At 57.9% G+C, this 23,123-nt stretch overlaps 1 protein-coding gene across 5 annotated transcripts; it reads right to left on the bottom strand.

Annotated features, from left to right (window-relative positions):
• Positions 1–771: 771 nt before the first annotated feature.
• On the bottom strand, positions 772–22,155 carry MYO1C (myosin IC). 5 transcript variants are annotated; one of them, XM_036906201.2, is made up of 32 exons: positions 21,986–22,153; positions 15,045–15,200; positions 14,811–14,926; positions 14,046–14,244; positions 13,885–13,965; positions 12,571–12,750; positions 12,391–12,489; positions 12,072–12,185; positions 11,914–11,985; positions 11,392–11,511; positions 11,208–11,290; positions 10,881–10,986; positions 10,682–10,762; positions 10,291–10,382; positions 8,865–8,959; positions 8,738–8,784; positions 8,542–8,622; positions 6,343–6,448; positions 6,123–6,240; positions 5,412–5,525; positions 5,261–5,337; positions 4,858–4,926; positions 4,677–4,761; positions 4,420–4,579; positions 4,057–4,140; positions 3,354–3,447; positions 3,208–3,263; positions 2,927–3,062; positions 2,779–2,849; positions 2,594–2,691; positions 2,417–2,516; positions 772–1,992 (listed from the first exon to the last, which is right to left on the bottom strand). In XM_036906201.2, exons 1-32 carry the CDS (start codon positions 22,058–22,060, stop codon positions 1,966–1,968), a joined length of 3,192 nt encoding a protein of 1,063 aa, XP_036762096.2. In that variant the 5' UTR covers positions 22,061–22,153; the 3' UTR covers positions 772–1,965. The 5 variants fall into 5 exon arrangements, with proteins under 5 accessions (XP_036762096.2, XP_036762100.2, XP_036762097.2 ...); XM_036906205.2 differs by lacking the exon at positions 21,986–22,153 and adding an exon at positions 21,101–21,252; XM_036906202.2 differs by lacking the exon at positions 21,986–22,153 and adding an exon at positions 16,566–16,756.
• Between the last annotated feature and the right edge of the window lie 968 nt (positions 22,156–23,123).

Here is a 23,123-nt window from a genome sequence, read left to right as displayed (position 1 = left end):
ACCCAGTCCTGGCAGGCATATATTAGAATATGCTCTTTCCCTTAACTATAATGACTGGGTCATGGAAGAGCACCTCCTTCAAGTTGGTCCACTGAGAGACTCTTGAACTATTAGGGAAGAGGCACTTTTTGGTCTTGCCTCCAATGCAAAAGCCATAGAGTGAAAACCTGGAGCTGCTGGTGGCCATTGCTGCCAGTACATAAGGAGAGAAGCCAGCAGAGGAAGGCTGGGCCAAGAGATAGTCCTATACACAATCCTGCCAATATTATTTGAGCACCTGGGAGCAGCCCTCCTCTGGGACTTAGCTTGCTAATGCTAATAAATGACCTTCTCTGCCGAAGCCAGTTTGGATTGGAGTGTCTCTTGCAACAGAATTTGGAGACTATCCTTTGAGATCTGCTTCAAATTGTCATCTTCTCTGTGAAGTGTTTGCAGCCCCTCTCCCTGACCAGAGGCAGTCTGGGCAGGGTGCCCCTCGGTGCCTGCACTTCCCACACTGGGCTGCTTTTCCATTCACCAGCCCTGCCTGCCAGGCTAAGAACCACACAGGCAGGGACTGTGTGTGATTCTTCTTTCCCCCCAGCCCACAGCACTGGGCCAGGCTGAGCAGCCCTTTGATAGACGGTCAATGGAAGATTGAGTCCGTGTTGCAGCTACTGGTCACTCCTTTCTCCTGGGAAGGGAGCCCTCCTCCTCCCTCCTAGGGACAAGGCAAAAACCCTGGGTGCCTTCTCGGGGCCCTCTCCCTTCTCTAACAAAGAGAGACCAGTGTTGGCAGACACATATTGCTTTATTTAGTGTTTCTCTGGATTGCAGAAGTGTCAGCAGTGGGCCGAGACCCCAAGAAGGCAGAGGCAGCTGAGCAGCCCCCAGGCCCTCTGGAGAGGTGTGTGTGGGGGAAGCAGCAGAAAGAGGTGGTGGCCCTGCAGTTCATCCCAAGGCCAGCAGCCCCTTCCCAGGCCCCCAGGACAGTGAGGGAGCCAGGAGCCAGTAAAGGCCCTATATGCTTGAATTGGGGCCAAAGTGTACGGGCAGGGTGTTTGTCATCCTAAGGCATGGACTGAGGCAGGAGTGCTCCTCCCACCTGGTGGCCCCCAGGGGTGATTGCTGGTCAGGGAGCCACATGCATCCTGAAAACATAAGCCTGCTTCATGGGGCTCCTGTCCCTGGAAGAGGCAGTGAGGTGTGCTGAAGACAAGGCGGCAGTCCTGGTTCTGCCCCAGCTTGCTAGGTGAGGAGCAGGCTCTTCCTCCCTGTCTCTTGTTTCCCCGTACCAGCAGGCTAGACCAGATGATCTCTCAGTGTCTAAATTCTATGGTCCAAGGCTCCTTCTCCAACTCCAGGACACCCTCAGGCTGGGATGATATTTAAAGGGCATTTTTAAGGCAGGAAGGAGGAGGCAGGCAAGGGTGGTCCCAGCCCCCAGGGGGATGTCAAAGTGGGCTGCAAAGAGTACAGGTGGGTGGGCAGGCAGACAGACAAGGTGCCAAGGGAACGAGGAAAGGGTGGCCTGGGCAGGGAAGACGGCACCAGGGCCCAAACCACCCAACCTCTCAGCTACATTCCCTGCCCTGCTCGAGTCAGGGAAAACACATCCAGTGTGTCTTGGGTGGGCAAATGGCTTTTTCAAAAAATAATTTCCTATAAAGCATCAAAAAATCTCAGAGAAAACCTCAGCAAAAGTTCCCTTCTCTCAAATATTTGGCATCAGCAGTGGGGCTGGCACGGCTGCCTCCGGCCCTGGCTTTCCCATTGCTGTGGCCTGGCCTGGCCCACTCCTGGGGCAGCTCCTTGGTCCCTGCTGCTCCCTAAGAGAGGGGTGAGCAGGAGGCAGGGGTCTGTCGGCGGGCTTCGAGGTGCCCCTGGGTCCCTGTCTGGAAGCTCGAGTCTTTGGTAACTGGGATGGGGAGGAGGGGGTGAGCAGAAAGCATTGGGAGGTGGGAGGGGGTCCAGTGGGTGCCTTCATCACCGGGAGTTCAGCCGTGGGGCCACCTGTGGGCGCAGAGGGAGAAGCTCCAGTGGTGAACAGGAAGCAGAGGTGTTCCTGGCACTGGTCTTCACAGGTTAGATGCGAGCAATAGCAGTTTGCAGGGGGCTTGTGGCCTTGGTCCCAGAGACGCTGACCCCACTTCCAGAGGAATCCCTGCCTCTCCTCCAGCATGCCCCTAAGCCCCGAAGGTCTTCCCCCTCTCCCCGTGCTGCCATCTTTATGACCCTCTGCATTGTGGGGGCTCAAAAGGTTCCTCTCCCCGACCCTCAATGGGCACTGGGATGAAGGGGGCTCTGGACTGAGACCCAGGGTGAGGTGCTCAGGCTCTGCCAAGCACTGCCAAGGAAGCCTTGGCCACCAAGGCACCACCCTACCCCTAGGGCTATTAGCAAGGAAGCAGGGTGCTGCCTGCCAGGCCCTACTCACCACAGCCAGGTGCCCGTTCTTGGCCTTGGTGATGAGCAGCTCTGAGCCTGGTATGAAGTCAATAATGCCATCCCTGCCAGGGCCCCCTGCAAACGTGATGCTGGAGGGAAGGGGGTAGGTGAGGACTGTCCACATGCAACACACAGCCCACTCTAAGGCTGCTCCTGACCGTCTCACCTGCCCTGGTTGATGTTGACGTTGCTCACACGGTCAGCGCTGAGGGCTGTCTTGGTCAGTGTCTCGATCACATGGTCGCTCTGAAGCACCACATCCCCCTGGAGGCCCAGACAGGGAGGAGGGATCAGGCCCTGCCCGGAGCCAGATAACCTGTCCCCACCTTGCCTCCAGGCCCAAAGGCGTACCTTCTGCTTATTGTCCTCACGCTGCACATGCAGCACAAAGAGGCTGTCGCTCAGGCTGCTGACAGAAATTCCTGAGGGGAAAGGCAGAGGTCAGGGATCAAGGGTCAGAGCAGGGGCCCTCCCTATGCTGCCCTGGACTCTGGCTCACCGGTCAGGTTGGCATAATCAATCCTCTGCTTGACTTTGGCGTCCTCCACGATGACCACAGCACTGGGTGTCAGCAGCAGCTGCCGTGAGCGGGGCTTGTAGCCCTTGCGGTCATATTTCACTACAGGTACTGCATACTGGGGACAGAGGGCAGGACGAGGGGCAGGGGAACAGCTGAGGAGGCTCGAGGGATACCCTCCTTACCCTCTGCCCAGGCCCTGAGCTCCCATCCAGCCTTGGGCAGCAGGACTGCTGGACTCAGGGCTGCAGGCAGGGTCTCACCTGGATGGTCTCAGAGCCGAGGGCCTGCAACACCCTGGGGCTGATTTCATCTGTACCTGCAATCCAGACGGGGAGGGGGATGTCAGAGGAGGAGAGAGAGGACTAGGATGGTAGTGAATGGGTTGAGCACTGGAAGTTGGGCTCACCAAGCCGTGTGCTGATGAACAGCCTGGGGACGCTCTGGGGGTAATTGTCCTTCTTGCCCTTGAAGATCTCACTAGCTACGGCTTTTTGCTGCAGCTGAGGAGAGAACCAGGGGGAGGAGGGGATGCTAGGAGGGGTGAGGACTACCAGAGAGGCAGGCCACCTTGAGCCCGGCCACCACACTCCCCTTGGCCCCTCCTCTACCTTACCCCCATCCCCAGCAACCAAGGCAGAGGGCTCCCTAGAAGGGTCACGACAGCACTGTCAGAATCCAGGTCTGACTTGGGGGATAATTCCCCACCATATCAGGCCCCGGAGACTCTGAGATTCCACTCTGCCCTGGGGTCCTCAGCATCATCCAATACTGAGTTGGCAAATACAAGGCACAGTGGCCACCAGCGTCCGCCTCTGAACCGTGGCGGACGTCACCCATCAGTCGGCCCAAAGCTGCAGCCTAGTCGGTATAGGGCTCTGGGCAGCCTCCACCAATCCAGTGGATTTGGTCTAGAACACGAACCCCATTTGCCACCCAAAATCTACTCCAACCTTGGCTTCATACTTGAGGCCAAACAGGCTGGCATCCATTTGCGGTCACATTGTATATCAGGGTTAAAGTGCTCCTCCAGGCCAGTACCCTTTAAGGGGGTGCCTGCTGCTCCCCTGACCCTGCTGGCGAGTCCACACCTGCCTCCTTGCCCTTCGTACCTGCTGCTTCCACTCGGGGCTGATGCTCCGGCAGTACTTCCACACCATGTTCTTCTTACACAGCTCCCGTAGAAGTTCTGAGGCCTGTGGGCATGAGGGGGGTCAGGGCACCTGGACAGCCTGGCTCCCTTCCCTCTGAAGACAACAGACATATGCCCACCACCAAACCTTTGTCTAAGTGACACCCCTCAACCTGGACTACCCTTCCACTGAGTCATTTCTCTGTAGAGCTCATTCAACACAGCCCAGCTCCTGCTCCCCTCCCTTGGGGAGCCCCCCTGACTCTCCTCTGGCCACATGATCTTTGAGCCCCTCCACTGAGTGCTTTGATGGTCCCTAAGTGACCAGGGAAGGCCCACAGACCTCATGCAGGGCAGGTGGGGGTGTGGGCCAGGAAGTGTCCAGGACGTTTCGGGGCAGCTGCCGCCGCAAGTTAAGCAAAAAAGAGGTGCGCACGTGGTCCAGGAAGAAGGCGTTCTCAGGGCAACGAGGCGCATGGCGCAGGATGAAGCCACGGATAAGCCTAGCGGTGGGGGCCCAACAGGGACAGGAGTTAGACGTCTGGCAATGATCTCCACATACACCCTGCTCTGCCACCCCAGCAGTGCCCCATTGCTCACCGCCGGATTGTCTGTGCCGCCCACTTCCTCTTGGCTGCCTTCCTCCGGCCCAGAGTTCCACGCCACCAAGACTGGATGCAGATGGCTGTGGAGACCACAAACGGCTGACCTCTGTCTCCTCACTATGGTGCCCTCCCTCACCCCAGACCCTGCTCCTCCTGAAGACCCCTGGTCCCCAAACCTGATTGCTTCACCCGGAGGAATTTTTGCCACCAGTGAAAGCCCCTCCAGGCAGCCTGGATCTTCGTGGCTGTGGTTGGGAAAGGAAGTTAGTCGGCCAGAGCTCAGGGGAACCAGCTGGGGGCCTGGCACTGTCAGAGCTCTGTGAGTGTCATGAATGAGGGAGGGGCTGAACGAGCTAAGTGGATGAGTAAAGGGCGAGTAAATGAGAGAGTGGAAGGGAGCAAAGGAATGTGGGAACATGCTCAGTTTGCATCCAGGGACAGCAAAGAGAGCAGATACTGGGCTTGGAGCTGGTGTGGAGGGCGGCTGAAGGTAGGTGTGGCAGACTTCCTGGAGAAGGAAGTCTTCCTGCTCCCAGAACAAATCCCACTGGGACAGGAAGGGTGGGGCCTCTCTCTCACCCAGGCTCTGCCGCCGGACCTCCAGGGCATCCTCTGTGGCAAACAGCGTCTTGGGGAAGCGGATGAAGATCTTGGTCCTGGGAGGGCAGCAGTGATCAACCCCTGGTTGCCACTCTCCTGACCCCCAATAGTAGGAGTGGGCACCACTCACCTGCCCATCTTGTACTCTTCTGGCTTGTAGCCGAGGTGCCTGATCAGCACAGCCACCCCATCCTGGGGCCGTCCTGCCCATGTGGGCCATGTCTCTGGGCACAGTGACTTGTACCTGGGGACAGGAGCAGAAATGGACCCAGCCCCCACCCCAGCTGGTGCCCCCTGGGGGACTCAAACCAGCTTTCCTGGGCACCTACGGGGCGCTCCCACTGACTCACAGCTCACAGAAAGCCCGGGAGGTTGTTCTGTTACTTCCCCCACTTTAAAAATGAGGCAACTGAAGCATACTCATTTGACACATGGGGCCATGGGGCTACAAAGTGTGGCAGAGACAGGATTCACATCTCACTGACGCCCAGATTCCTAGCTCAGGATAACCACAAAGCTGCTATAGCCTTTCTGACTTCATCAGAAACTCTGTCCTCCTCATAGACTTTTACCGTATCCTCTGGTGACAGGTCATGTGGATGCAAACCCCATGGACCCCTAGCCAGGTGCTCTTTGAGGGCAGAGACTTGTGGGGCTGGTGTTCTACCAAGCTTGGCATTAGGCCTGTAACATGCAGGGAACCCTGGTGTGGGTTCCACAGCAGCTCAAATCTCAGCACCCTGGTTGGTTGGTCTCTATAACGGAGGGGAGAATCCCTGTCCTCCCTCCAGGAATCTACCCTCCCGCCTTTTCCTAACGCTAAGCCAGGCCCCGCCCCCACCTCTGCAGGAACGCCTCGTATTTGCGGCGATAGGCAAAGCCGGCTCTGCGCACGCGCAGGTTCTCCATCAGCCCCAGGTATTTCACCTGGTGCCGGATAAGCACCTCGTCGAAGCGGCCTGAGGGAGGGGCAACAGGGTGGTAGGTGGGCTTTCACCGACGGTCCTAGCCACTGCAGGGAAGGCCCAGCTCCCACTGGTCAATGGGGTGGGAGGGCCTACCGGGCTGTTTCGCATCATTAGGCTTGATGCAGCGGATGTAGGCAGGCTCCTTAGACTTCAGTATCTCCACCAGCTGCAGGAGGCTCATCTTGAATTGGGTGGCAACCTGGTCAGCCAACGTGAGCGGATGGTTGACCCAAGTTGAGCGGAGTCCACTGAATCCTGAGCTGCCCCTCGCTGGGGCAGAGCTGCTGAACCCTACAGAGGCCCCTTCCTCTAAAAAGCAGCAGCAATTCCCACGACTACCCCCTGCCCTGCTTGAGCCCTTACTTCCTCCCATCTCCCCTCACTCACAACAGAGGAAGGGGCCAGATTCTGTCCACAACATCCCTCTGGCTAGGCCAGAAACCTCAGCCTAAGCCAAGCACCTCACTCACATCTAAAATTCCTGCTCAGGTCTCCCCACAACCTCAATCCTACATCTCCCTTTGGCAACCACTCTGTTTCTAGAATTTCAGGGGCACGTCCCCAGATAATGAGTTCTACACCTATGCATTTAATCATTAGCCCTGTAGGCTGCTCAGGAGGACCTTCCAGGATCTTGGGCCTGTGGGAGAAGCAGACTCCTCAGTAAAGACTCACAACCCAGTGGTCCCATTGATGCCAAGAGTGTACACCTGGGGGTTCTGGGAGTATCAAGGGGGAGCAACTGATCCAGGCTGTGGGGGAGTGGGCACCAGGAAAGGCCTTCTGGAAATGCCCCTTCAGCTGAGTTTAGAGGAGGAGCAGGACATAGCCAGAAGCAAGAGAGGAGAGAAAGGCATTCAGGGAGATAAGACAGCCTGAGCAAAGGCTTGACAAACCCAGGGAGCTATACACACTGCAAGGATCCAGATGGGGAGTAAAAAGGATAGTTAAGAGGCAGGCAGATGCAGAATCACAGCAGAATCTGTGTTACACAGGGAGACTTGAGTTTTAGCCTGACAGAGGGATAGAGTCACAGATGAATTTGGAATGAGGGAATGACAAGAACAGTTCTGTATTTTGGAGTATCTTTATAGCAGATATATGGAGGATGGGTGGTAAGGGTAGATGGAAAGCCAGGAGACCAGGGAGGAGGCTGGCTGGCTCAGAGTACTGGATTGGGGCAGTGGTTATAGGGTAGCGCCAAGGGGAGGGAGTTAAGTATTCAGGCAGCAGAAATGGGTAAGATCCAGTGGCTGTTTGGACTAGCCAGACAGGGGAGACTGAAGAGTCAGGGATGCTATCCAGGTTTCTGGCCTACGGGACTGGATGGAGGGTGATCCCTGTCCTGAGTTAGGGACACAGAAGGAGCAGTCTTGGGGACTGGGTAATCAAGGGCCCATTATACACCAGGGGAGTCAGGGGTGTCTGGGTGCCACTTGGAGGAGATCAATGGCTACAGGAATCTGTGGCTTGGCTAGAAGGGCCGGGACAGCAGTGTGTGTATTCCCCCAGTGGGAGAGGATGACGGTGCTCAGGGAGGGAGCAGAGAGCAGGCTCCCAGGGAGCCAGAGCGAGCGCAGTCTCCACACCTCCCTGCCAACACGTCTCAGCCTGCAGCCCTCTGGCTTCTACCTCTTCCTGGGAGGGCCAGGCTCTCCTCTTGCCAAGCCCAACAGCCACGCCTGTCCTCAGCTCACTGAAGCTCTCCTGGATCTGCCACCACTGGCCACACCTGCCTTTCCAAGCCTCTCTCCTCAGAAATGTCACTCTCCTGTCAACCTCCTGGGTTTTTTTGGCTCTGTGTGTTGGGCCCCTCACTGCCTACAGTGCCCTCCCATAGGTCCATCCAACAAGCACCTACCCACTCCCAGGAGATTTCAGATGCTTCCTCCAGGAAGCCTTCCCTGGCCCCTTCACCCCTTCTACTCCCTCAGGCTATTTCCTGCTCCTTGTTCTACGTTTCCAAAGCAAGCACCCTGTGCACATTCCAGAGACAAGAATGTATGTGTGTGTGTATGCACACACACACACACACACACACACATACATATACATATATATGGACATCACACAGACACAGGTGCACACACACAGGACCACACTTAGAGACAGTCACACACAGACACACATGGAAGAGGTCACAGATGCACCCACTCTCAGCCTCCTAACACACACAGATGTACACACAGGTACCAATGAAGATACAAGCTCACATGCACACTGCCAACTCCCAGGCACTCGTCCACACATGCGTGCACACACACGACCCCTTGGGTGTCCTGGCCTTCACACCGTCTCTGGTCGCTTCTTGTCACTGAGCTCACTCCGGTCAAAGCATTGGCTCATGATGGGATTCTCTGAGCTGCACATGGTCTGTGAAAGCAGAGCAGGGCTCAGGGTGGGGCCCGGGAGCAACAGGACAGATTCCTGGGGCAAGAAGCCATGCAGGGCCCACCCCCAGGCCCTTCCCACACCTAGTTCCCCTCACCTCCTTCAGGTTCCGGAAGAGAAGGTCATTGTTTTTATCCAGAAACCCTGGGAGGACAGAGCAGATGTGAGGTGAGGAAGAGCTCCTCTGCCTGCTCACTGTGAGGACCCAGCCCCAGGATCCTTACCGGTCACACTGTAGGTCACCTCCCCAGCATAGTGCAGAAGGCGGAACTCCCCACGACCCAAAGATTTCCTGGTCCGCTGGTCGGCCAGCTTGTGCCTGGAAAAGGAGAGGAAGCTACAGGTTGCTGGCCTGAGCTATACCTTTTTCCTGCTGAACAGACTTTGATGGCGGAACCAGGCATCCTGTGAAGAGCAGGCATGCCCCAGGGCCACCCCACAATCCACAGGGTAGCAGACAGGGCAGGGCCATCAGCCTCCCTGAGCTCAGGGAGGTAGACAGCCTTGCCCAGGGCCACACAGTGCCAGGAGCAGGACCTCGGCCTCTGCGCTGCCAGGGCACACAGGGCCAAGGCCTCCTTTCACTGCATCTGGCTGCTGCACTAACCACTCAGAGGGATGAGCACTGCCCACTACATTTTAAGAATGGAATTTGCCCCAAGAGATTGCTTAAGTCTTAAGCATGTTTATACCCTTTAGCCCATTTTCTACATTTAAGAACTATTCCTAGCAACTAACCAGAGATATAGGCAGAGATTTAAGGCACAAAGATGTTTGTGGCAGCCTGTTACCCCACCAGAAACCTGGAGGCTGGCCAGGGGCCCCCGGAGAGCAAGCGAAAGCAGGAGAATATCTGTGGGTTAGAGCCATTGGAGGAAGTGTTTTGAGGAAATTTTTCTGTTGGATGATACCAGAAAATACTCAGGATATAACATTATCCTGAGCCTTATACCTAGTAAGTTCTCAACTATGAAAAAAAAAATGTATAGAAAAAGGCAAAGAGGAAATGCCTCAGATTGTTAACAGTGATGACCTCTGGGTGACAGGATTATAAGTGGCTTTTGCATACACTCCAACTTTTCTCTAATGAGCAACATTATTTTTACAATCAGAGGCAGGTTCTTATACTGTTAAACAAAAAATGCTCAGGGCTTCGACATTCAAAAACCCAGGGACTAGGTCCCAGCTCTGCACCTTACTAGACATGTGATAACCTTGGGCACATGGCTTCACCACTTGGAGCCTTGGAAAGGGGAGAAAGCACCACAGATACCTTCTTGCAGGGATGCTTCAGGTTAGAGGAGATGATGTGCACCAAATACATGGGACAGAGCAGGGATGGGGATGCCCGTTTCTCTCCCCACAACCCTCCTCACTTTTGGAGACTCCTTGAATAAAAAGCAATTTCCAAATAAGGAAGCTAAAAAATCTTAGCAAGTTTCATCCTCAAAAAGAGTCAGGAAGAAGCTATGCTTCCAGCTTCTTACACTGTGGGTGCTCCACGGCTGTGGCTTTGTGTGTCTGTCCTTACCCCGTCATCTCCCATCATCTCCCTGTGGCTGGTGTTTTAGGACTGTACAAGGATCCCTAGCTTCCAAAGGCTCTGCCCCAAGTGAGCCCTCACCCTGGCAACCCTGCAATCCCACTCACGTCAGGAAGTGAGGATGGTGCTTCACTGTGTCCTCCAACTTCTCCAGGAAGGTCAGATCTGTGGCCTCCCCAGGGCGCAAGCACTCCTCATCCTGGGGGGTGTGGCACAAGGTGAGGGATGTATCAGGGAAGGGACTGGAGGGCCCAGGAGACTCGGGGCACCATGCTGGGAGGCACAGACCCAGGGGAAGGGGGGCAGGTCATAGGGAGCCTTTCACAGACAGCTTCGACCAGGCAGCACCTCACCTCACCCTCTACACATAGCCCTGCCCTGTCCTTGCTCAGCCCCAAACAATGGCCCTCTGTGGGCAGGCTTGGAGAGAAAGGAGAACAGGGTGATGTCCTCCTACCCAGCTCCCAACATGAAACCTCGGAGACACAGAGGACTTACCAAAATGGAAATGATGCCCTTGAACTTCTCTTCCACCAGGTCACAGATGATCTTGTTGTTGAAATATTGGACAGGCTCCCACTGAGGGGCAAATGGGAAGGAAGCCATCATCATGGGGTCCTGGCACCTCTCTCAAGGAGACCCCAATGCCTGGGCTTCTTAGAAACTTCACCAGGGGACACCTGCGGCTTGCACTTACAGCGATGCCCTCTGCCTCATACTCTTCCTGTTCCGACTTGAGGGTGAGCTCGATGAAGAGCTGCTGCAGCTTCTCGTTGCAGTAATTGATGCAGAACTGCTCAAAGCTGGGAGGGAAACAGAGGAGCCCACAGTAGTGTGCGTGCTGGGGGGTGACACAGGACCAGGAGCATGGAAGAGATAGGACAAAACCCTGGGCGGCTAAGGGAAGAAACAGAACAGGACCCAAGGTGGCCGGGGGTGTCAGCAGCAGAATAAGGGAGGCAGGGGTTAGAGGAGAGGGACCAGGACAGGGGAGACAGGCAGTGGGGGAAAGCGGGAAGCTGACCTGTTGTGCTGAAACACTTCAAAGCCATAAATGTCAAGGAGCCCAAGGACCGTGGTGCTCCGCCAGCTGGGGCTCTCAGCATCCTAGGGCCGGTCATTTCACCAAGAGCATGGTCAGTGTTGGCCAGCTCCCAGCCCCAGGCCACCCAGACTGCCCTCCCCGAGGCCTTGGAAGCAGCCCTCACCTTGGAGGCCAGTGACCTGTTGATCTTTTCGACCAGCCAGGTGAAAGTGCGACTGTACACAGCCTTGGCAAGGGCGTCTCGGGCATAGGCAGCCTGTTCCAGGTTCAGCGGGCTCAGGAGCTGTGGGTGAAGGGCGAGACAGGGACATGAATGACGTGAACCCCCTTCCTTTACCCCTCCCCTTTGGGCTCAGGCTGACCACCAGGAAACCATGACCTCTCTGCCCTCCCCACTCCCTGTGAGCCTCAGGGTGAAGGACACCCAGGGAAGCCACAGTGGCCATCCTAGGGGGAAGATGGTAGAGAGATAAGGGGCCTCATTCCCAGAGGTGGGAGTCTTGGTTCCAGCCTTTTGTCCTCTTCCTGTGTGATCTTGGCTGGCTCCCCGTGCCCCTCTGAGCCACCTGCCTTATGTCCTTTTAGCACTGCTGCACAGACCAGGGGAAGGGGAATGATGGGAGTCGGGCTGCCTCAGAATACTGGCACCTGTGTCCCCACCTCCCGAGACAAGGTGTGGCCTCACCTCTTCTTCCTTGGCAGTGATCTTCCTGTGTGTCAGGGCCTCCCGCAGTGTTGAGCCTTCCACTCCAAGGAGCTGCCAGGAGTGGGGGTGGGCCTGGTGAGCCCACACAACCCCCTCTCCCCAGCGCTCTGCCCCCACCCTCTGCTTACCCCACTCACCCTGCTCAGATACTTGAGCTGGTGCTCTGTGGTCACCTGGGCGTTGCTCTCCTCATCAGCGGCAAAGTGGGTGTTGCCCAAATGCAGGACGCTGGCCACGATGCTCAGCAGATCCTGGGGAACAGAGAGGGGGCAGGCGGGGGTCACAGGAAAGACAGGAAGTCCCACGAAGACAGCTAGTGGACAGTCAGATGGTGCCAGGCATAGGTGGCAGAGCGTTTGACAGCAGGAGGGGCTACACATGGAAATGGGTTGTAAAAGTGGGCGCGGTTTTCAGGGTATGACAGGAGGGAAGCGAGGTCCCCGGCAGAGGTCTCACCTCCACCTCATCCTCAGTGAAGTCGATGACCGTCAGAGCCTTCCTGACGACCTTCCAGTCACTCTTGTCATTGATGGAGGAGACTTTGGCACACTGGCCCTGGAGGAGGGGCAGAGACGAGTTACTGGGCTCCAGCCCTGGGCTCCTGGGGTGGCACCTGCCCTGCCCGCTGCCACACACCTTCACCAGGTACAGGTAGCTCTGGGGGTTGCGCTCCAAGCCCAGCCTGCGCAGCGTCTCCTCCTCACCCCCCTCCAGCAGCTGGTAGAAGACATGGAAGTTCCTCTCCCCGTGGTTCTGGTGCACCACTCGGGACTTCTCCAAGAGGTAACTGAGGATGTGGCCGCCCACGGGGGCCCCCTGTGGGCAGGGAAGAACGTGGCGGCTGCTCAGGGGGGCTGGGGAGTGGGCCCGTCTTGGCCTTCCTCCCCTGCACTCTTGGGCTCTAATTCCAGCTCTGCCGCTAGCGGTGCAGGTTCAGGCAAGCCACCGGCTCTGGCCTCGGTTTCTGCACCTAAGCAATGAGGATTTTCAGCCCTATCTGCTTGGCAGCTCTGCTTGGATGCCCAACAGGCATCTCAACAGGCCTGACACTGAACTCCTGATCTCCTCCTGAAACTGGCTCCTCTTCCCATCTTGGTCAGTTTTTCACTCCATCCTTCAGGTATTCAGGCAGTCTGAATAGAAGTCTGCCACACCTCATGCCTACTCCTGCTAACCTTCAAAACATCCAGAATCCAACCACTGCTCACCACCTCCACTGCACCACACGGGTTCCAGCCACTGTCACCTGTCACCTAGATTTAATAATCATCAGCTTCCTAATTGATTTCCCCGTTCAGCCTGGTTCTCCAACCATCTCAACTGTCTCAACAAAGCAGCCAGAGTAATCTTTCAAGAGGAAAGTCAGATCAGGAAGCATTTCTGTTCCAAGCCCTCTGATAGTCCCCTTGTCCCCTTTCCACTGTTTTTTTTTTAAAGTTCTTACAGAGACACAAAAGGGCCTGCACCACCTGGCCTCTTCTATTCGTTGGCCCCTGGCTCTCTTCTCCAGCCACCCAGGCCTTCTTGCTGTCCTTGACTATGTCAAGCACCCGCCCACCTCAAGGCCTCTGCATTGGCCTTTGCCCTCTGCCTACACTCTTTCCCTCAGTTAGCTGCACAGCCTTCTCCTATCTCCATCAAGCCTTTACTAAAACGTCACTTTCTCAGTGAGGCTTACCCTTAAATGCTTTATTTAAGATAGCAGCTGCCCCCACCCACCCTTCCCTCATTGTCTTTTTTGCCATGGCACTTATCACCTAAATCACATTTTTCTATTTACTGTCTATTTCCCCAGAGGCAGGATTTTTGTTGTGTTTCACTGCTGTACCCACACCTAGAGCAGTGCCTGGCACACAGTAGGTGCTCAATAAATATTTACTGATGCCAGAGACCTGGCCAGGGGGAGCCTACCAAATGGGAATACCACACTCCCCACTCTGCTGTGGGTACCTTGAAGTCAAACTGCACGTCCATGTACTTCCCAAACCTGCTGGAGTTATCATTCCGGAGGGTCTTGGCGTTTCCAAAGGCCTAAGAGCAGACAGAGGAGTGCAGGATGCCTGCGTTCCCTCCCTGGCCTTCCCTCCCTTCAGATGCTGCTGTCTCCTCACCTCCAGCACAGGGTTGCTCTGCAGCAGCCGGTCACGCACAGCTCCCCCCCTCTCGGGGGCTGGGCAGGTCTCAGCATAGAACTGCAGCAGCCGCTTGGTGGCCTCTGTCTTGCCTGCCCCGCTCTCCCCAGAGATCATCACTGCCTGGTCCCGGCGCTCCGTGCGCAGAGCCCGGTACACAGTGTCGGCCACCGCGAACCTGGGACAGAGGCTTGTCAGGAGCTCAGAGATAGGAGTCCAACAGAGAAGACTGTGGGGGGCACTCCCATACCTGGCTGGAGTTCACTTGTGAGTGGCAATGAGGTGAACCCTTAAGGTTGAGCATTGGACCCTCAAGGGTTGGGTAAAAGGAGAGCCTTCACAGTTGAGAATGGGGATCACTTTCAGAGGGAAGATTGAGGGGGTCACTCATGGGGGTACTGGAGGTCATTCAGTGGAGGTTGGGGTCACTGAGGCAGGGCTGGGAGGTCCCTCAATGGTGGGAGTCAGAGAGTCACTAGGGTGGGGGGTCATGCCCAGGTAGAGTTGGGGAATAAGTCATGGATGTGAGTTGGGGTGGGGGCTGGGGAGGTCCACCCACATGGAGTTGACTCATCTTAGGTGGGCACTGGGGTCACTCTAGGGTGAGGGATATAGGAGTCCTCACAGATGTGAATAGTGAGTCATCCCAAGTGAGAGGTCGGGGATCTTTTTAGAGTGAGGGTCGTGTGGGACCATCTCAGTAGAGATGGGGGACCTCTCCTGGGGGGGATGGTGGTCACTCACAGGTGGGGGGGCACCTCATAGAAGCTGACACCACGGTAACGCTCCATGTGCTGCCGACTGTAGATCTGCAGGTCCCGGTAAGGGTTGACAGAGACCAGCACAGGGCCAATGTAGGTCTGGAGGTTGGGGGAAGAGGGTCAGAAGTTTCCCCCAGAGGTCCCTGATGCTTCTTTGCCCCTCAGCCCTGCATCTGTGCACCCTAGTAGCCCCACTGCCTTCCCACTTGGGCCTCACGTAAATGAGGTTCTCCCGGAATCGTCGCCGCAGGTTCTCGATGAAGGCTGCCTCACTGGTGAAGTTCTCCAGCAGCACAAAATCCTGTACCCCCACCCGGTCCCGGGCGGTCAGTGCACTCTCCATGGTCACCCGCACCCCGTCACTGCCCAGGGCCTGCAGGGAATGGACCACACATGGGAGCAGTCAGAGCCAGCAGAGTAAGTAAGGTAGAGCCACTTCTCCCCCTCCACCACAGCCTGCCGGACAGAGAGGGCACCAGGACACAGGAGGCCTGGACACAGGCGACAGAGAACACCCAGGACAGATCATGTTGGGTACAGCCGGTCTGGGTCCCAGGAAGCTGGCCCTTGGAACACTGAGGACAGGGGTCACAGAACAAAGACCACATGGGACACATGAGACCTGGACACAGGACATTGGAGCACAGAAGATCCAGGGGACAGGGGATCAAGGCCATTGAGTCCAGGGAGGCGCTGGTTTTGTGTAGAGAAAGGGGGTCATGAGAAGGAATTCCCTAGAATAATAGAAAGAATGTTCTTGTTGACCTTGGACAAATCCCCTCCTCTCTCCAGGTTGTTTCCTCCTCAAGGAAGAGGAGTTGAGTTAAACCAGGTGACTTCATGTCCTTTAGCTCTGGGCCACGTGTGACAGGTGCTTGGGAGGACAAACGTCTCAGAGTAAATGTTGCAGGCAGGGCTGGGCCCTCTCCCACTTCAACCCACCAAAATCTCCAGGGGACTGTCAAGCAAGAGAACACCCCCAGGCCACAGGAGAGGGATTCCCCCTGAGGGCCTCCCACCCCAGCTGGGCCAACACCCACCCCCAGAAGGGGGGCCCTCCCTCCCACAGGAGGGCCACACCCTCTGCAGCTGCCCGGTTCCCCAAACACCCTCCTCTGCTGAGAGCCCTGAGAAGCCTCCAGGGGGTGGGGGTTTTACCACGGAAAGCCCAGCTGCCTCTGGAGCCCATCAGAGGGTGAGGGAGAAGTACAAGCTCAACAAGGCCCTCACCTCACACCTCACACCACACTCTACAAAAGAGGGTCTGAGGGCTCTATGAAATTGACACCAAGAATGTCAAAGGTCAGAAAGAGCAGCGGTGGGAGAAGGGTGTCGATCCCAAAAAGGCCCTAGGTCTCCTTCAACCTCAGACCACCCAGATCTCTGGCCCGGAGTACTGTCAGGCTCTGGCCATGGCCCGCCTCTCCCAGGCCTGACCCTCACTGCACCCCCTCCCCCAATTCTGTCCCGAAGCTGCTGCCAAATCTGGGCAAAGCTCCCGCCCCCTTGCCCTCTGGTGACGAGTCTCTGCTCACAGCCCTCCCGGAGGCTGCTCTTCGGCCCCGGGTCCGGGCGCCCAGCGGGCCTCCCTGCCTCGGCCTCCTCCCCCTGCAACTTTCCGGGACGTTTTTCCACCCGAAATTCCTGGGCCGCGCCCGCTTCCTGGCGGGACCGAGGCGGCGCCGGGAGGCGGGGAGGGACGACCGGGACCCCCGCCCTATCTGCCGCCCCCGCTCACCGACGCCCGGTAGCGCATCCTGCCCGGCCGGCCTGGCGCCCCGCTTCGCTGCCGGTGCTCTCGGCCCGGGGCGCGGCGGCGGCGGCGTCAACGAGGGAGGGGCTGGCCCGCCCCCGCACCGCCCTTTCCGCGAGCCTGAGAAGCGCGGGACTCCCCCGCCGCCCCCGCCTCCCTCGGGGCTCGGACTCCCGGGACCCTCTCCAGCTGGTGGGGGCGGGGTGGGAACTCAGGGGGATTTTGGGGGGAGGGGACAGAGGCGGGGGAGGGGGTGGGGCTCCTGGGGCTCCCCGCTGGGCAGGGGCTCCGCCTGAGTCAGGTTTTCCAGGAGGGACGTCGTTGGTTCCAGGGTGGTGCCCGGAACCCGCGCGGCCTCCGCGTCTATACGGACCCAGAACTCACTTCCGGGCTGTGTCTACAGTACGCACCAGGCCAGGCGCGCGACAAGGGCTGAAGCCCGTGGGTCCCGGAGGAAGTAGGATTTCCCTCCCCCTTCACCACTACAGCAAGTCCCGGGAAAGTTAAAAATAGAACAAAATGTCCAAATACGGCCGGCGCGCCCAAGCGGGCGGAGCCTCCGTGCGGGACACTGTCCACCCCCATACACTCTCTGGGCGGTGGGCTCCTTACAAGTCTGTAAGCCCCAAGAAAATCTCTAGGTTCCCGCGGCAGCGCAGAGCGCGCGCTCCAGGGACAGAGACTGCCACAGAGCGCCTTTGCCGGCGCGGTGTGTGCCCAGCCCCTACGGAGGTCTCAGTTTTCCATCTGCGAAATACAAGTCTGACTTCCAGCATTTGGGGCAATACCCTTCTACCCTATCCCGGACACCCCAACTAGGGCCTTTGTGCTTCAGGGGCCCCTCACCTCTTTCCCTTGAGTAGGCCTCCCTCTCTTGCTTCTCTGGATTCCTCCATACTCTGTCCAGAACTCCCTCCCTCTCCCCAAACCAGCCCCCAACAGCGCCACCCTCAATGGGCTCTTGGAAACACCAGCCTGAGGGGTGAATTCTAGCTCAGACCCCAGCTGGCGGGGCTGGTGATGGCTAGTGCTTGCAAAATGCTGGGCTATTTCTTATAAGATGTGTGACTGCAGGCGAGAACTTCTCGGGGCCTCTTCTTCATCCTTAAAATGAGGCTAACACCTGCCTAAAGAGGTTGTTGAAAAGACTAAGATAAAGCGCTACGGTGCCTCCCACTTCCCTTTCTCCGCCAGACATTCATTCCACACATGCTTGGGGCAGACCTACTAAGAGCCAGGCCTTGGACTAGACGGGTCACATTTCTTATCTAGTGGGGAAAACCCCTCAGGCGTGTCTCCCAGTTACAAAGAGCTCTCAAGAGCTTCATCTGCCCCCCACCAGACAGATAAGGAACCTGGCACGCAATACGGCGGACAGTGACTTGTCTTACGGGCAAAAAAGCAGAGCCAGGACCCAAAGCCCCGGTGGACCCCACCCTCGGGCCCCGGCTCCCCGGGGAAGGGGTGAGGCTGCTGCAGGTGCGGGCTGCAGCCTCGTGGGGAAGGCTCATTACTTCGAGAACAGCCCGGCTGGAGCCGCGGCTCGGGGGACCCTGCGGAGGCGGGGAATGGGGGCGCCAGCTGGGAGATGGGGCCCTCTGGAAGGGGCGAGGGGACTGGCTGCCGCCGCGCAGCTGGGAGATGGGTCGGAACGGAGGTGGGGGGGTATTAAACGCCACCGGCAGAGGCGGGCTCAGGGCGGGAGGGGGCGCCCTTTGCGGTGCTCCAGGTTTAAAATCCAGAAGGGAGCGGGCAGGGGAAGAGACCCAGCCTCTAACCTTAGAAGTGGGGGAAAGGGGTCCAGCAAGCCCCCAGCAGAAGCACGGCTCCCTGCACTCAGGGGAAACCCTGAGCTAGCTGCTACGGCTAGCGGACGCCGGGAGAGTCGGGTAGCGGGGCGGGGCTTCGCGGCCGCAGTGCCCGCCTTGCCTGCTGCCGCGTCAAGCGGCTGGAATGAGGGGAATCCGCGTGCGGAGGGGTCCAGCCCGCCACCCCCCAACCCGGAGCCGCGCTGCCGCATTCCCGGGATGCCCGCTGGCTCCCCCGCCGCCAACGCCCGGCAGCGGAAGGAGGGGGCGTATCCGTCGCCGGGAGGACCTGAGGGCCGTCCCAGCCTCGGCCACAGCCCCCGGCCACCCCCCTCGGCCCGCCCCACCTCCCTCGATGGTAACGCCGGCTCCGGAGGCCGGGTAGGGAGGCGGTAACTGAGCGCTGCTTCATCACACTCCTTCAATGCCTCCAGCCAGGCCATGAGGTCTGTATTATTATCCCCTTTCTACAGATGGGAAAACCGAGGCTGGGCAGGCGAACGACTTGTTCAAGATCCCAGGACTAGAAAAGTAGGGGTGGGGTTTGAACCGGGAACTTTAGCACTCACTACTCCTGCGGTCTGTCCTGAAGGAGAGAGGCCAGCCTAAAGCTGGCAGATTTCCAAGCTTCTCTCTAAGGGTTAAGAGGCTACCTTGCCAGGCTGTGACCTCCTTCAGTGACCCTGTGACGGCAGTGCTCAGTACACAACCCTGTGGGTGTTGCCTGACTATTGACATGTAGGTTTTAGGAGTAGCAGCTAGGAAGCTTCGGGTGGGGGCCACAGCCCTGGACCTAGGGGCTGGCTGCAGGCTGGGATGAAGCCATGGTTCTTGAGTGACCCAGGACTTACTTCTCAAGGCTGTCTCTGGGTCTCCTCCCACCTGAGTAGGTGTTTCCAGTAAAGTCGGGGATGGGGCCAACCCAGTAGATCTAGGTCATCCAGTGTCCTTTACCTAGTGTAGGCCAGGTGCCCCGAAGCCTGACCTTTGGAGGAGTGGGAGGGCAGTGGGCAGCCTCAAATGTCTCCCTAGCCCAGAGCTGCACAGATCTAGAGAGGGTGTTCTGAGGACTCCCAGATGGCTGCTATAAATTGATTTCCACTGAGGCAGCCTCATGGCCTATTGGCGCAGCAGAAAGAACCATAGTCTATCTGTGTGCAGGACAGTGCTGGTCACAGAACAGGATCTCAATTTATATTTATCAAACATATTGTAGGTCTGGACTCAGGTTGCCCCTCCAAAGACTGTTCCAGACTCAAGGGGACTGTTGTGAGGGGGAATGAGAAGGAAAAGTGAGGCCTTAGGGGCTCTACCTGATTGCTCTCAGGACTCTAGTCCAGGCTGGAGAACTATGGAAGTTTGGCCTTCTAGATACCTCTGCTTGGGGGTCCAGCAGAAGTAAACAGAGCACCTTACCCCCCTAAGCTATCCACCTTGTTCAGTATTCTGTATGTTGCCAGGAAGGAAGCACCTCCAGCTAGACATCACTGCCTGGCATCTATAGGCCTGCTGTCCCCCCTCCACTCCTCACACTAAGGAGCCACCACCACCTGCTAAAACTTCCCCTTGCTCTTCCATCACTGCTCTGTTCCTGGGCCAGGCAGTAGCCTCCAAACCGGCCTCCTTGCCTTCCTTCCTCCAATCCAGTTTCCCACAGCAGCATGTGTTATTTACAAATGCAAATCAAGTCAATTAACATCTCATGTTAATAATGTGAAAGTTTATAGGGCATCCTGTACTTCACACTCACTGCTTTTTGCCAGGTCCCTGCATATAGACTCCAGAAGTCCCGTCTGTCCTCACTTTACCCCACCGCTCCTGCCTTCCTATGTGACCACAGGGGTGGCTCTCTCCTCAAGCCTCCCTCACCACGACACACCCGCCCCCCTCCCATGGCTCTCTAAGCTTCTTGCCTTTGCACCTGCAGTTTCCTTGGCCCGGCGCACTCTCCCCCTCCCCACCTGACTGACTCTTAGTCATCCTTGAAGGCTCAGTTCAGGTATCACCTCCAGAACCCCTTGCTGACTTCCCCAACACACAGTCCCCTCCTTATCTCAGTACGCTCTACTTGACAGTTTCCTTGTCAGTCTCTCCCGGGAGACTACTCCCGCCCCGGGCGTGCACCCAGCCCCGCACACTAGAGGGACTTAATGACGCCTGGTGGATGCCTGTACGAATGAATCAATCACAGAGCCGGGGAGCCTGAGCAGGAGGCCTGAGCGTGCCGGGAGTTGAAGAACTCCCATTCATTCTTTCATTCATCTCGGAGCCCCCCATCCGCCACATTCACAGGCGCCAAGCGCGTTGGGGCCACGGGCGCTGCCTGACCAGCGGGTGGAGAACGGGAAGGGGCGGGGCTCGCGAGGTTTCTCCGGAACCCCGAGGCAGAGCAGGGTTGCCTTTGGGGCCCAAAGGGCACGCAGGGTGCCCGCGTCCGGCGACCCCACCACTCCTCCCCGCCCTTAGGTTCTCTGCAAATAATCTAAGTCCCTAGCAGGTCAAGTCCTGGCGCTACCGGGTCCTGAGTCCCGCACCGGCTGGGCCGAGCTGATCCTCCGCCCCAGCGACTCCCGAGCCGGCGACCCCGGTCTCCCTCATGGTAGCTCCAAGCCTGGCTTGGCGCCTGGCCGCGTGCCCTTTCCCCCTTCCAGCCCTCCAGCGGAGGCCTCGGGGTCGCGCGGCAGCTGCCCGCTCCGCGCCCCGCGTACCCACCGGCTCGGGTTTTCGGGTGCGCGGGCGGGAGCCAGGTTGGGTGGCGTGGTCGGCTCTGGAGTTCCGCAGCGCGGGTACGCTCTCCCCGCCCAGGGCCCGCCCGAGGCCGGGCTGCTGCCTGTCGTCATCCCGGGCAGGGTTCAGGCTCCGGCGCGCGCGCGAGCGCGCGCACCCTCCAATCCCGCCCCTCCCCGACTGGCCATGGCCCCGGCCCTAGTCCATGGAGACTTGATGTTGCGCGCTCCGCAACCAGCTCCCGGTATAGGGCGCATCAGAATCATTCACACACACACACACTCACGCATCTCCTCCCTCCGAAGACCGGCCCCACCGGCTGCTGTACTGGGTGGGTGGGTAGCCTGTTGCTGTTCTTCCTCATTCTAGGGCCAGTTTGCATCCCCAGAGCAAACCCGACCCTCCCCTGCGTGCTAGGCCAGGTCAGCTCTTCCCCTTCTGTTTCCTTTCACCCTCCTTCCCGTTCATTTACTGCTCTGAGCCCGCCAGGCCCAGTTCTTTGGGCCAGAGGTGGAAAGGAAGGCATTACCTGAGCCTGTACTATGCTCCTGGAGCTTTATATTCCTAGTCCTTTGACTTCAGAGCAGCCTGTTCCCTAGGTGTTATGCTCAGTTCAGAGGCCAGCCCACCGAGGATCAGGCAGCTGGAGGATTCAAATCAGAGCTTTGAAAAACCCTGCTCCTAGTGGTACGTAAACCCTTATCCCTTCTGTCCATTTACACCCCCTTTCCAGTCTGTCCTTGTCCCACCAAGGATCAGAACCCATCCCTTTGGCTCACCTCTTTCTCTAGGGGTTTGCTTGAGAGGGGGCTGCTGGGCCCTGGGGAGACACTGCCACCCTTCCTCCCAGCCCAGAGCATTCCAGCTTACAAGCTTGCAGGGCCTGTGGGGATGAACCACGCGGATGATCTCCCCGGTGGGTATCAGCTCTACTTGCAACGCCATTCTGCTTGTGGATAGCCAGCGTGCTGAGCAGAAGCCTGCCTGCCTGTCCACTGGCTCTGGCTGCTCCTGGAGCCAGGAATCTGGTCTCACGCTGGGATGGCCACTTGGTTCAGCTTCAACTCCAGCCCCAGGGGATGTGTCTGGTCCAGCTCCTCAGGACACAGCTGGAACAGCCCAGGTCTGATTGGGAGGCCTCTTGGCCCAGCGAGTTAGGGCAGGAAGAGGAGGGGCTGAGGGATGGAGGAAATGCCTGTTTTCCCAGGTAACCAGAGGAGCTGATACAAGCCATCAGAAAGGGACCCTGGGCTGCAAGTTAAAGAGTGGGAAGCTTTTCCTTCCAGCAGCTCCATGGCCGGGCCTCTCCTGTGGCCCACTCAGTGGTGGTGGTGGTCAGATACAGTGCCCACTCCCGACTAGAGCTCCTGTGCTGCCGCAAGCCAAGAGAATCCAGCAGTGGGCACTGCGCTTCATGCACGTCCCCCAGCTTGCCTGCCGCCCACGGCAGCAGGTGAGCCCCTTGGGTTTAAGAGACCGGGGCTGCTGGGGGCTGGACATGCTGGGTACAGGGGTTGTTCGGAGAGTTAGGAGGACACTGTGAGGAGGCCTCTATCCCACCCTTCTCTAGAGCCTCAAGTGTCTGGGGGGCTGGTCCCTGAGTTCCTTGGCAGTGGGCAGCATTAACCCTGTACACTCCACTTTTCCATGGCACCCTCAGGTGCCCCCCACCCTGAATGTTCCTGTTTTTCTAACTTCATTGTTGCTAAATCACAGCTGACACTTTCCTGGCCTGGGACTGAGGCCTTAGGTCTCCAGCAATTCCTTATAGGAAGTGAGAAGGGGGAAGTGGATGCAGAGAAAGCGACCTTTCCAGAGGGAGAGGATGGCATGGGAGGGGTGGAGTCCACTGGGCCTGCACTGGCCTTGACTGCCCAGGGCAGGCACCTTACCCCCAGGCACCCTTCCCTTCTCTCCCACAGCTTCGGCCCCTGCCCAGGAAAGGCCAGCAAAGCTTCCTTCCTTCCTCCGGGAAGCACATCTATCCAGGGCAGGCTCATCCCCGGTG

The sequence above is a fragment of the Manis pentadactyla genome, chromosome 4 (genome assembly GCF_030020395.1).
Source record: "Manis pentadactyla isolate mManPen7 chromosome 4, mManPen7.hap1, whole genome shotgun sequence".
NCBI classification, from domain to species: Eukaryota; Metazoa; Chordata; class Mammalia; order Pholidota; family Manidae; genus Manis; species Manis pentadactyla.
This window is presented reverse-complemented; position numbering and strand designations above follow the sequence as displayed.